We start from the raw sequence: 14320 nt of genomic DNA, 5'->3' as shown, positions 1-14320 counted from the left end.
TTAAATACAGAAGAGACTCAACTCTTGTTGCCTAGCAGCAGCACAAGTTGCAGATACGAATATGGGTTAAAAATGTAATGCACTGCAGTAGCTATACGGCAGTGAGAGACAAGACGTGCTCAAAATTCAAGTATTTACTCAAGCAACGGAAAGTGTCAGTGGCCTTTACATACGATAACAGTCGCTATGGTTCTGTTGACATATGGTAAATATTTAAACTAATGACTGTTGTGTGGATCTGACTTTCATAAAATGAGTTGGCTTTTTCGGTCAGGTATGACTTGTCCTTTTCATTTGCAGGGAAGAACTGGGATCTCACCGCCGCCCTCAGTGACTTTGAACAGCTGCGACAGGTGCATGCTGGGAACCTGTCGTACTCTTTTGCTGAGGAGAGGACGTACCCAGCCCCGGAGAAGGAGATGGCCAGGGTGGGGCGGCCCCTTCTGCACCGTCAAGAGGAGGTGCTGCAAGGTGAGAACAGTGGTAAGTGTAAAATAATATTTTGAGCATAATGTCACTTACTCACAACCACTTATCTGTTGTCATCTTGTTCTCCTCATTGTGATAAACTAGAACCCTCTTTTTGTTTTGTTAATTCACTTTTTGTTTTTGACAATTCTCAAGTCAGCCTTCCTTGTATACTTTCCCCTTGTCCAATTTCTCTTTCCCACCCCTTCCCACAATTAACCTAAACTCCTTTTTTTTTTTTGTGATACCTCCCTCTGCAGCCACAGAGAAGCGTCTATCGAGAGGCATCTCCCATGCCAGCTCTACCATCGTGTCCCTGGCACGGTCACACGTCTCCAGTACTGGCAACTGTAGTAGTGAGCCCCTTCTGGACACGCCTTTGTGCACATTCCAGCTGCCCGACCTCACTGTGTACCGGGACGACTTCCGCGGCTTCATCGAGAGGGACCTCATTGAGCAATCTATGATGGTGGCCCTAGAGCACGCCGGTGAGTTTAACTGCACGGGTCCACTGCTGCCATTAATTGCAAATAAATTACTTTATTCACTTCTGAGGCAATCTTGTTAATTGTGTTGTGTAGATGACTGTCTACACCGTAGTTTCTCAGTACTACATGTGCGTTCTGAATTGTTTTTAGTGTGAGTGAAACCGCGAGTGACTGTTCTGTTTACGTTAAGGCCGACTCAATTGGTGGACACGGGTGGGACCTAACTGTCAGAGTCTATTGCCATTGGCAACGAGTGGGGACGGAAACTGCCTGTTGCATGCAGCGTCATTGGGTGAGTGTCATAGCCTTTCAAACAAGATCCAAATCTAACGTGTTAGGTCATACTCTCCTATGTCAACCAATGATGAGAGCTTCATTGTTAGCTGAAAGTAAGCCCTTGAATAATTGTGATACACATTAAAGCTAAGCGGCAGTGTCCTGCTGGAGAGGCTTAGCCCAGAGCAATTCATTAAGACCCAATTGAGGTGTAAGCATTGTATGCAAAATGCCTTGTAATCCATCCTTAGAAATGGGGCTTTATTTGTGATATTCCTGAAGCTAAGGCCCATAATGGCAGCTTAGGCTAATTAAGAACAGAACTCTCACATCAAGCAACTTGCCTTTTGCCTTGAGTAAGGTTTGGATGTAACCACTGGTTTTCCTTTCTTTGAGATGGTGTTGTTTATACTATGTGTCTGTACGGCCTTGCAGGTATGTGGGGCTTTCATGACCGCGACCTGATGCTGCGGAAGTCTCTATATGCACTGATGGACCACGGCCAGGAGAGGGAGTCGCTGAGACGCAGGTGGAGGTGGCAGCAGACCATGCAGAATAAAGAGGTGGGGAATTCACTAGGATGGATCCATGTGAAACTTAGTCCAAGGGATTGTTTACAGTCCAAACTTCCATTTCAGTGTATTGAAGTGTGTGTGTCCACAGTCTGGTCTGGTGTACACAGAGGAGGAGTGGCAGAAGGAGTGGAATGAGCTGCTAAAACTGGCCTCCAGTGAACCTAGGATACACTATGGCAGCAATGGGTAAGACCTGTCTCGGACATCTCTCACACGCATTATTTATGTTAAGTATGTATACTATTATATTAAGTTTGAGGCATACCACATGAAGTTACGACCCTTCATGAGCCTCTGTTTTGGAACGAAAACTTAAGATAGTGAGAGGAAAATGTTAGATAGTGGCTGCCTATGTCACTTCCTGGGTGTTTCCTGATCTGACCCCGTTTGTTTCCTATGTGCAGGACGGAGTCATCAGAGGAGCCTGTGTACGAGAGTCTGGAGGAGTTCCATGTGTTCGTCCTGGCCCATGTCCTGAGGAGGCCCATAGTAGTGGTGGCAGACACCATGCTCAGGGACTCTGGAGGAGAGGGTAGGAAGATACATGTTGATATTACCAATTGGCTGCCTTACATCATAAGCTGTGCTTTATGAACTTTAGTGTTGTAGTGGATTGTGATGTTTTATGCTAAACGGTATTCTTCTTCCCTTACCAGCTTTTGCCCCCATCCCATTCGGAGGGATCTATCTGCCCCTGGAGGTGCCAGCTGCCAAGTGCCATCGCTCGCCCTTAGTACTGGCGTACGACCAGGCCCACTTCTCTGCCCTCGTCTCCATGGAGCAGAAGGGCGGATCCAAAGAGCAAGGTAATGTTACGCGTCCATCATCAGCCTACTACAACACGCCAACACGTCTCATAGTGAAGTGGGCCACTTGAATAGACTACACCTCACCAAAGTGGAAATTGGAGGAACTGCACATCAATCATAGTCCCAAAATTGACTAACGTGTAAAAAAAATATATATATATTTTTGGACGTCAATGTTTTTCTAAAATGAAAAAGTCTGAGATTAGGGCTACCTGTGACATCTCTGATGTTTCCTTTGAAATATTTGAAGGTTCGGTTTTGAATTCAAGTATTTCCCTTGACTGACAGTGTTTGTTCGTAAAATAACACTCACTTGACGTTCCGACTGAAGAGTAGCATTCTGATCTCACATCAGTCAAACACTGACGCTAAAGTTGGCTAGCTTGCTAGCTACTTCCAGACACAAATGAGAGAACACCTTCCTCTGACCATTTTACTCACCCTAGAAGAGCTGGTTATACTGTTCTCTTATCTAGAAGGGTTCGTGACTAAATGTCATACTGGCAACAAAAAAAAAAAGCCAGTTTTTACAGAAACATGTCAACTGGGTGTATGTCATTTGTAAATTCATCAATTTGAGAGTCATTCTGGGACTCTCAAACCAGAGTACTGATTGGAGTAGATTGCCAGTGTTTATGAATTTACCCCATGACCAACATCAAAGTACACCTCCAAGACACACATCTTGTCTTTTCAGTTGTATTTTCTTAATGGGGCATATGAAAACCGAGGTGAAATTGGGTCCCCCTTACAGTCCCTCTTTAATTAGTACTTTGAATCAGTTGAATGACAATTGCTGGATGAAAGAATGCCTTTAATTTGACTTTGATCATTTTTGCTCCCTCTCCCCCACAGTTGTGATCCCTCTCACTGACTCAGAACACAAAATGCTGCCTGTACACTTTGCAGTGGACCCTGGGAAGGACTGGGAATGGGGCAAGGATGACACAGACAATGTCATGTTGGCAAGGTATGACCTGAATCATTACACTTCGAATTGGTTCTGCATTACCCCCTCCAAAAACACACACAGTCACTTTGTCCTCAAAGGACCTAGTGTCTGTGGGTAGGGATTGACCCCTGCACCAGATTAGAGAAATGCTTGTCAGTGAGAGTGAGATTAGGACTAAATGCCTTCTATGATTGGAACAAGGGGAATACAGAAATAGCCTGAAATAAAAATAGCTGGATATTTATTCCATTGGATTAAGATTTGCTGTTTCAACTGGAATGGTGTACAAGAATAACTTAAATGGAATTAATACAGTGCCTTCAGAAAGTATTCACTCCCCTTGATTTTTCCTCACATTTTGTAGTTGCAGTCTGAATTTAAAATTAATTCAATTGAGGTTTTGTCTCTGGCCTACACACTACCCCATAATGTCAAAGTGGAATGATTTTTTTGGGGACATTTTTACTAATTAATGAAAAGCTGAAATGTCTTGAGCCAGTAAGTATTCAATTCCTTTGTTATGGTAAGCCTAAATAAGTTCAGGAGTAAAAATGTGCAAAAGTCACAAGTTGCAATAATGGTGTTTACATGATTTTTGAATGACTACCTCATCTCAGTACCCCACACATACAATTATCTGTAAGGTCCCTCAGTCGAGCAGTGAAGTTCAAACACAGATTCAACCACAAAGATCAGGGAGGTTTTCCAATGCCTCGCAAAGAAAGCACCTAATGGTAGATAATTTAAAAAAAATTAAAATAAGCAGACATCGAATACCCCTTTGAGCATGGTGATGCTATTAATTACACTTCGGACGGTGTATCAATACACCCAGTGACTAAGATACACGCGGCCTTCCTAACTCTGTTGCCGGTGAAGAAGTAAACCGCTCAGCTCATAGATTTCACTATGAGGCCAATGGTGACATTAAAACAGTTAAAATGTAATGGCTGTGATAGAACTTCGGACAGTAGTGATAGAACTCCACAATAGTGCTGAGCGATTGGTGCTTTTGAGGTCGTTTTGGTTTGATTATTTTTTTTAAACCTTGTTTTTCAGTTTCGGTTATTTGGGTTGAATGCTGTAACACAGAATAAAACAATGGATGAGTCCCATGATGGTAGTGACTGTCCATTACTGCTTAATTTATTAACCATCATTTATTCACATTACTTTCAAAATTTCAGTTGTGCATATTACATTTGTTTTATGGCTTTATTTAATTCCAAGTCCTCATCTCTTGTAGAGCTGCTGCCTAAGTGGTCAGAATTATTTTTAATTTTTTTGTTCTCCAAAGTAAATAAGGCATTATTTTATGACTGCTGTTTACTGTATTTTCAGGTAGAGATGACTAGCAAAGCAACTGCTGCTTTCTATGTCCCCTCACGATCAAGCATTCTTTTCTCTTCGGTAGCAGGCATAAAAGAAACACAGACCGACAAGTAGATGTGCAATGGTTTATGATCATTGTAATCAATTTAGAGGCGAAAGAAACTCACACCTATTTAGACGAGGTGCTGGCTAAGGGAATAGAACACATGAAAAATGAAAGGAGAGCCCCAGACTCTAGGAGCTCAAATGCAATAATTTAATAACCTAAAATCCAACATTTCGACAGACAAGCTGTCTTGATCAGGCTGTAATGACAAACACTGCGGGGTGACTAGTTTATATAGTGTCAAAGAACACACAGGTGTGTTAATTACCACATTTTAAGCACCAAAATATTTGTCTGCTGGAAACTTCAGCTCACTACTATATCGCACAGTTCTGGCTGGATCGGATTTATCTCTAGAGAAACTGCAATGTGTGCGTTGAGCTCACAGGGGGATGAAAAAATGTATTTCAAATAATTGAACCAACATTGGTCAATTAGTTATTTAATAATATAACTTTCATACAATTTCTCAGCACTACTCCCGTATACTAAACTAAATGGCAGAGTGAAAAGGAGGATGCCTGTACAGAATAAAAATATAGACTAAAATATCCCAAAACATGCATGCTGTTTGCAGTAAGGCACTAAAGTAAAACTACGAAGAAATTAACTTTGTCCTGAATTCGAAGCGCTATGTTTGGGGCGACTCATCACAACACATCACTGAGTACCACGTCATATTTTCAAGCATGATGGTGGCTGCATCCTGTTATGGGTATGCTTGCCATCGGCAAGGACTATTGACTTTTTTAGGATAGAAAATAAATGGAATCGAGCTAAGCACAGGCAAAATCCTAGAGGGAAACCTGCTTCAGTTTGCTTTCCAACAGACACTGGGAGACACATTCACCTTTTAGCAGGACAATAACCTAAAACACAAGGCCAAATTATACACTGGAGTTATTTACCAAGATTACATTGAATGTTCCTGAGTGGCCTGGTTACAGTTTTGACTTAAATAGGCTTGAATATATATGGCAAGTCTTGAAAAGGGCTGTCTATCAATGATCAACAACCAATTTGACATAGTTTGAAGAATACAATAATCTATTATTGTACAATCCAGGTGTGCAAGGCTCTTAGAGACCTACCCAGAAAGACTCATGGATGTAATCGCTGCCAAGGATAATTCTAACATGTACTGACTCGGGTGTGAATACTTATTGTATTTAATTTTCAATAAATTAGCAAACATTTCTAAAAACTTGTGGTATACCATTATGAGGTATTGTGTGTAGATGGGTGAGATTATTTCATCCATTTTGAATTCAGGCTGAAACACAACAAAATGTGGAATAAGTCAAAGGGTATGAATACTTTCTGAAGTTTGTCTGAAAATGGATTATAGAAACATTATGGGGTCGTTAGTATTTCAGCTCTGCACAATTATGCATTCATGTTGGCTACATATCTGACACGGTATACTATTTCTGCATTATGAAAGGTTACATAGTTTCAGCTGAGCCGTTTGGGGCTCAAGACTTGAACAGATGCCACGCCATTAGCCTAGTTTGAATAACTGACATGTTACCAGACATCACTTATCTAGCCTAGTTCTTATTTTCCTTTCTCTAAATGATGCATGTAATATTCTGGGAAGCAGCCTTTTTCTCTAAATGTTTCACCCAACATGGTGTTACTGTTAGGGGCATGACGAGGCGATTTCACCCCCCCGTTTGAACTTTGACCTGTCTTCCTCCCTCAGTGTGACCCTGTCCCTGGAGGCAAAGCTCCAGCTGCTACACAGCTACATGACTGTCACCTGGCTGCCCCTGCCCTGTGAGGTATCTTTTGTGTTCTCATTCACTAACGGAGAATCCTAACTCTTAACACATTTCCCTCAGTCATGCGTTGATGTCAATCGGAGACTTAAGTGATCATTTGAGTTAAGTGCTGGTTTGGATTCAGCCCTGGTTGCAGATCATTTTGTAACAATGGCATACCTGAACCCCCCCCCACCCCCAAATAGTTTCTGAATGTGAAGCTTCGATCATATGCTACCTACCTGGTTATGTTTTTAGCATGTTGTAATGGATGATTAAATTGAAAGCTATTAAAGCTATTAAATGTAGACAAGCTATTTACAGTGTTACATAACTGTGTGGGTTTCTGTTATTATGTGGGTTGTAATTTTCTGTTTTGATCTAGACCGGTAGTCATTTCCCCTCTGCTTCACAAATCGCATGTGAAAACAAACCATGCATAAAATGACGTCACACTAAATGGTTTGAGTGGCCTTTTTGTGAATTCCAATTTAATGCCGGGGAGTTAGAAAGGAATCTCAACCTCAAGGCAATTTCACTGTTAACCTCTAGTGAGAAGTAGCAATAGAAGGATCGCTGTTGAAGATCTGTGAGGTTTTCTAGGCCTTTCCAATAAAAATGAGGATGTTGGAGTTACCTTTAGCTCTTCGGTTGTCATGGTTATGGGGCTTGGCAGAGAGGACCGTTTTTATAGCTGTCTATTGTGTAAACTAGAGTGACGTCTTCATTGTAGGTCACAGCCTCTCCAATTATTGCGTACATTTTCCAATAGAATTTATAGAAATGGAAAAGAAGCTTTCTGAACTGAGTCATCTGTACCTCTCACTCCTGCTCTTAATCTCTCTGTTGCTCTCTGCGTCACTCACACCTGCTCCCTGTTTCTTTTTAAAATTACATTTTTCTTCTCTATAATTCATCATCGGTGTATCTGTTCTTTCAGCAGGCACCTTTGGCCCAGCCCGAGTCCCCCACCGCCTCTGCAGGAGAAGACACTCGCACCCCTCCCGACTCAGGAGAATCCGACAAGGAGTCTGTCAGCAGCAGCTCCAACGGCAACGGGGATGCAATGACGACAGCAGGGGCGGCCAGCGCAGGTGGAGGTGTGTCGACCAAGAACAGCTCCTCCTCCTCCAGCTCGTCCAGTAACAGCTCGGCAACATTGACGACTGGTACGGGGGCAAAGGAGAAGACCAAGAAGGAGAAAGACAAAGACAAGAAGAGGGCTGACTCTGTGGCCAACAAGCTGGGCAGCTTCGGCAAGAGCCTGGGCAGCAAGCTGAAAAAGAACGTGGGCGGGCTGATGACGGGGAAGAATGCAGGAGGAGGCGGAGCCAAGCAGGAGGGCACAGAGAAGAAGAAAAATTCGCTGAGGGGGCGGAAAGGCAGCAAGGACAGCTCGCCTTCGGCCCACGCCTCCGAGGACTCTGGGAAGGGCTCACCGTCGTCGGGCAGCGAGCGTCAGAATGGCACGGGTGGCGGAAGCAGAGAGTGTGACCCATATAAGTACAGTGCCGACGTGAAGGCGAGCTTGGGCATCCTGCGGGCGGCCATGCAGGGCGAGAGGAAGTTCATCTTTGCTGGCCTGCTCACCACCAGCAACCGCCAGCCCTTCCAGGAGGAGATGATCCAGCGCTACCTGTCTGATGCTGAGGAGCGCTTCCGGGTAGAGCAGGAGCAGCAGCGGAGAGAGGCAGAGCGGAAAGGAAGCACCAACGGCATCCAGCAGCCCAAGAAGGAGGTAACGATGGGTACAGAGGTGGGCTACCGCACTCATGAACCGAAAGAAGAGTCGGCTGAGAGCTCACCGCCCACTTTCAACCACCTCAAGTCGTCTTCGTTCAGCCCCTCGCTCTACTCTGGCGTGATGCCCATCCCCCGGCCAACCTTCATGGATCAGCCGCCCTCCCCGGCCCCCGTCCCTCTTACTCAGCACCCACACATGCATGGCTACATGGAGACGCGGCGCCAGCTTGCGGGTGGCTCCCCAGCCTCGTCTTATCCCGGTCTGCCTTCCTACGCCACCCTCCCCCGCCACTGCCCCATGGCGCAGGGCCCCCCTCACCCCCAGTACCACCCCCCACAGGCACCGGTACCCCTCAGCCCCTTTCGCCTCATCCCCTCTTCTTTCGCACCCTCGTACCTCCCCGAGCACGACCCTCCAGACTACCCCACCTCAGAGCCTGTAGGCTACACTAACGGATTCCGGGAAGTGCGCTCCGGCCTGGATGTTCCTCGCAGCGGGCCTCTCCCGGTCAGGCACTACTCCTGGGCAGCGCAGGAGGCCTATCCAGCCTCCAGTCCAGCCGCTGCCGGACGCCCAGCTGCAACTACTACGGACACCCTGAGACGGGCAACTACTGCTCTTGCTGCTACCGAGAGGAGCTGAAGAGGAGGGAAACGGAGCCGGCCATCCACAGGTTCTGAACGAACGGACAGACTGACCAGAACTGGCTTTGTGGCCACCAACCACAAGGGAACTGATGGATGAGGTTTCCTGCTATAGGACGATACAGAGCCTGGCCCTCTCATCGCATCACTTCCTTCTCTAAAGGCAACACTGTGTGTGGAGAGCGTCCTGGACAGGATCGGTACAGTGACTGGAGAGAAGGTGGCTGGCGGCTGCTGCGGCGGGCGTTAGACAATAGGACTGTGCACTTCTCTTACATTTGCTGTGGCTCTTATGCAGGCTGTGTGTGTGTGTGAGTGAGAACTTCAGGCTCTCCTCCGCTTTGTCCCCTTGTCACCTCGCAACTGTCTCCTCCTGGTGGAGAGAATGTATACGGCAGGCGATACACGCACTCTTACATCCACATTACACACACAAACTAACACTGCACAAGCACAACCTGAAACTTCTTGATTATCACTCCTCTATATGTGGAGACAACCTATATTTGGCCCTGTAAATTGGTGGTATTTTAACATACGAATCAGCCCTTCGATGTCTTGTTAGTCTTTTCAACCAGAGGGTTAGAGATGTATGCAGACGGACTAGCCTAGGGCATTACTGATACCGGGTGCTCATGTATGACTTGGGAATGAACGGAGCTCTTTCCTGATGAGTTGTTGGGTTTCTTTTCTCTTGTAATGCAAATTGAAACTACAGTATTATGTTACAGTGGTTGCTGTTCTGTGGGCTGCATTGGTGCTGCTAACGTTCCAGAATGCAACAGACCCCCTCTATACAAGTTCATCTCAAATATAAACAGGCAAACATATAGCCCTATCCACCCTTAAGATGCCTTTTATGGCCAAGTAACTATCCAATCTAAATTCACCATTGTGTCCAAACCATATTGTGTCCAGATGTCAGTCAAGTACATTTAAAAACGTCTACCATTTTTAGATGTCTCCCAGTATCAATTATAGAACAAACATGGCAGAGTACTGTGGTAGATATTACGAATGACTAATATACAGTATTTAATAAGATTGCTATAATCTTACTGTTCCTGACTTGTTTTCGTCATTTTATATCCATGAAAATGAGGCATTTCAATAATATGCTGGTACATTTAGGGTCATCCAACACTACTAAACCGGCATTCAAAACACAAACTCCCCTCACAATTTCAGCTCGACCTCAAGGTAATCAGTATATGCTAAACTGGTAAACGTTCACATTTTGGTTGAAAAAGACACTGTCCATTGTAACATTGTCCACTTACATTGTAACTGTCAATTAGTCTCTGCTTCTCTTGTGGCTGAGAAAGGTAACAGGTATTTTCTGGAATCTCGTCCATAGGGCTGTGTTACTTTGGTCTAAATATTCATGTAACTTTTCGTGAACCTACTTATGGCAAACCCCAAATTCCTGACATGGACACCCCATTGATACGATTCAAAACGAGTTGGATTGTTTGACCCAACTCCCCTTCAAGTCCTATTTAGGGCATTGTGTTGATTCCAAACAAGTGACTGACCCCTGTCGCTTAACCTCTTTCTGCACAAATTCAAGCACTTTCCTAATGTCCGTAGACATTTTGTTACCGTTTTGAAGGTATCTGACTGTTATGTTGTCCTTAGGTCATGTCAGAACTGTAGACACTGCCACCTCTACTTGCGGGAGGGCAGATGCATGGGCTAGAACCCCTTCTCTAAGGATTCAGTTACCATGGGTACAGCTTTTTGGTGCCAGTGTTGTGATTTAACTCTATTTCCTTGTTGCCTTTTTCAGTCTCTTGTCCTTGTGGCATTACAGTCTTGTTTGTATGTTTTACAAAATGTGCATCAGATGTACACTTTGTTTTTGCTGCAGTTTCTCTTCTGGTGTTTTTGTACCCTACTCAGTGTAAAGCCCCTGTTTTAATTATTTTCATTTTGCATCCAGACATGGAGTCATTGTTCGTAGTTCATAAAGCGATTTAGAGATCAAATGTAAAAAAATATATATAAGTAATAATTCTGGAGATTGGAACATATCACATTTTTTAGATACCGTCTTGGTCTGTTACTCTCAATGATTTGCAGATTAGGAATTGATTGTTTATCTCATCACCAATGTATTAACACTTTCTCACCCAAGCCGTGTTATTACCAATGAGCCATGTAGACTCATGAGGAAGACCAATCTTCCTGACTTGATAAACAGCCGTTCAGTCTTTTCACTTGAAGCACAATGGTGTGAGAATATCTGTATGCAATTCACTGCCTTGCCCAATGGATGGCGCTCTTGTATTTGTGTTCACTGTTCCTGGAAGTTTCCATGCCCTACTTAACCAAAAATACAAAAGAGAACCATTTTCAAGGGTACTAAGATTTGAGTTAATTTCCAAAAATACAATTTGCCAAGGGTATGAGGGACTTTAAGTAATGTTTGTCTTTTGAGAGGTAGTTCAAACATGCGGCTCAAAATAGTCATCCTTCAAGGGATGCTCCATGACTTCGAGGTGGCATGTGCTTCTTGAATTGGAACCAACCATTCCCCACAATACCATTATGCTATATCCAAAACAATAATTCTGTGTGTGTGTGTGTGTGTGTGCTTACGCTGTATGAAACCTTTTTGCAACAAACAAATTGCAGCTCACAAGGCACAAACAAGAGGTCATCTTTAATGGAAAGCGGGATAACTAAGAAATGGCTGTGTGTGCGTTCTCCTCTCAATGTAATAATATTAGCTTACATCATCAACTCAATTTTTTTTTTAAAGAATTGGATGGCTTACAGACAACATCTTGAACATTTCACTTATAGACTGCAAACATTTTTGTATTACAAAAACAAATGACAGCGAGGTTGTATATGTTGGAAGTTATTTTTGTAAACCCAAAGTTTTACAATGTTTTTAAAGATAATCTATATTGACGGATGCTAAAATGAGTGGAATATAAGCTTGTAATAGCCTGGGTTTATGGAGGAGTCAGTATTCACCAGAATGGACAGTTTGGCTGTCAAGGTTGATCACAAAAGAGCCTCCTAAACTCAAAGGTTTCTCATTAGCAAACTAGTTTCCTCATTGCTGACCTGACGATATGATTTGAGAATATATATTTATAGTAAAAAAAAAAAAAAATTCAGAAGTTTCCTTTTGGAATGTTTAGTTGCGGAACTTGTGTCAAGCAGACTGGCTTTTATTTGTTTGTTTTTATTTGAATTTTACGTGTGTATTTTTTTCCACCACCAATCCATGCAATGCTAACACATTACGGTAATGATTCAATACTTGATTGTTGGTGTTTTCAACCTATGCTCTTGCTGCAATCCCTCTCTAGGAATTAGATGGCTTTGAATTTGTTTTACAAAGTAACTGACCCATTATTTTTATATTGTACATTTTCTCTCATTTCTATGGGACAAAATAGTCATCAGCAACATGAACATGGGATACTGTAGTTGCATGGGACTGGAACTGTTGCATGTAAATTACTATCCATTTAACCAAATTTGTGCATTATTTTGAGCTGATTTGGGCTGTCCTGGTTTAAAAAATATATATATTTTCTCTTTTCATGTTTGGAGAGGAGAGGCTGTGACAGTGCAATCTGGATGGAAAGAACATCTGATTTATTTTTATTTTTTTTGCACTGTTTGAATAAACTCTCATTTGTATTTCAACAACATAGTGGCAATCCAAATGTTTTTCTCTGTTTCTGACTGTTTTTTGGGGGGGGGTTACAAATGTATGGTAGGTATTCCAGAGATGTATTGAAAAGGGATTGTCTGTTTTTCAATGTACTCATTGGATATACAATGTTAGATGAAGGGAGAGAATTGGTATTATCTTGATCTAAGGATGATGTAATTGTGACACCATTGATTTGAAATCTCTCGTGGCCATACTACTTAAACATAAATGGTACCGTAGTCCAGTACATTTATCGACCATCTGACCAAATTACACCAGATTTTAGTTCTGGGTTAACTGCGATTTACATTGTTAGAATCAATGTGTACATCGATTCATCTACATCTGATGCCAGCTAGTGCATATAAATGTTCAAAACTATGATATTGTCCAATTTATCAATTGTGTTGAAACACTCAAGTCTCTCTCTCACTTGGTTGATTAAACCACAAAAGCTGTTTTTATGTATTAGAAACAACTTGTTACAGCATTACACATTAGTAGTAACTTTCACCCAGATGATGCAGCTGACAGTGTCTGAAGCTGTTCTATGTATTAGAGAAATTGGAGACCCTTATGTAATATTGAATAGGGTCCCATGTGGTAGAACGAGGCTTGGATTTATAGCTCGTTCACCAGGACACGGTCTCCCCACCTGGCTGTTAGGAGGGACAGACTGTACTTTATCCATTTTAGAATTTCTATTTGCTCATCAAAAGGAATTTCTTCAATACATTCCTGCTAAAATATTCTTCCAATAGCATTTGTCTGCATTACTGCAGTACTACCTTTCTACATTGTCAGTTCAGATGACAGTGCAGCCGTACCTCAGACGCTCATCATTTACCAAAGGATCAACTGCAGGTACTGTATCACTCATATTCATCACTGGCCTGTGTTAAGACTAACGCCTACAAATGGGTGCCTTTTTTAGGGCTTGTATCTTGTAGGTAGTTTACTACTGGTAATATTATTTAGAATTTGAAATAGTATTTATTTATTTTTATTTTTTTGCTTCTGTGCTCTTTAAGCCTAGTCATCCTCATGGTATTTTCTTGTTTACATCGTTGCTTCCATTCTTGTTTGAAATTCTCAAGGTAGGTGAGAAGTTGAATACTTAGTGAATCATTTTACAGTATACTACAAATGCAACATTCAATTCATTAACACGGGTATAATGATTTACAACTATTTTATAAGCATGTATGATCCTGTAAAATGTTATAGGGCTGTTGATGTTAAATATCTATATTGAAGTTAACGATGGGACTACACGATCACATTTTTATTTCTGTACCTCAGGCTGTTTCTATACTTCTAAATTCAGTGAATCAGCTTGTCAATTACAAATTACTTAATGTAGTATTGGAGGCAAAACACTTGTATTTAGAAATATATGTGCATCTGTGTATAGGCCTGTATTCAACAACTTATTAAATGGCCCATTTGAACCATCTCCAAAAAAATAGGCCTACTTCAAAAGC

The 14320-nt window shown here is 42.5% G+C and overlaps 1 protein-coding gene across 1 annotated transcript in view; it reads left to right on the top strand.

The window, feature by feature from the left end:
- The window catches only part of LOC115141103 (OTU domain-containing protein 7B-like), a 32414-nt gene extending 19585 nt beyond the window's left edge, over positions 1-12829 (top strand). Inside the window, 11 exon segments of the mRNA XM_029679727.2 lie at positions 301-471; positions 729-956; positions 1147-1248; positions 1668-1795; positions 1896-1993; positions 2212-2339; positions 2464-2613; positions 3472-3586; positions 6712-6790; positions 7710-9030; positions 9033-12829. Of these exon segments, the coding sequence (XP_029535587.2) occupies positions 301-471; positions 729-956; positions 1147-1248; positions 1668-1795; positions 1896-1993; positions 2212-2339; positions 2464-2613; positions 3472-3586; positions 6712-6790; positions 7710-9030; positions 9033-9193 (2681 nt within the window). The 3' untranslated portion in view covers positions 9194-12829.
- Positions 12830-14320: the final 1491 nt, after the last annotated feature.

Source organism: Oncorhynchus nerka, linkage group LG14 (assembly GCF_034236695.1).
Source record: "Oncorhynchus nerka isolate Pitt River linkage group LG14, Oner_Uvic_2.0, whole genome shotgun sequence".
In the NCBI taxonomy this organism is placed as follows: Eukaryota; Metazoa; Chordata; class Actinopteri; order Salmoniformes; family Salmonidae; genus Oncorhynchus; species Oncorhynchus nerka.
The sequence above is the reverse complement of the archived record's forward strand: the minus strand, read 5'-3'. Positions and strand labels throughout refer to the sequence as shown.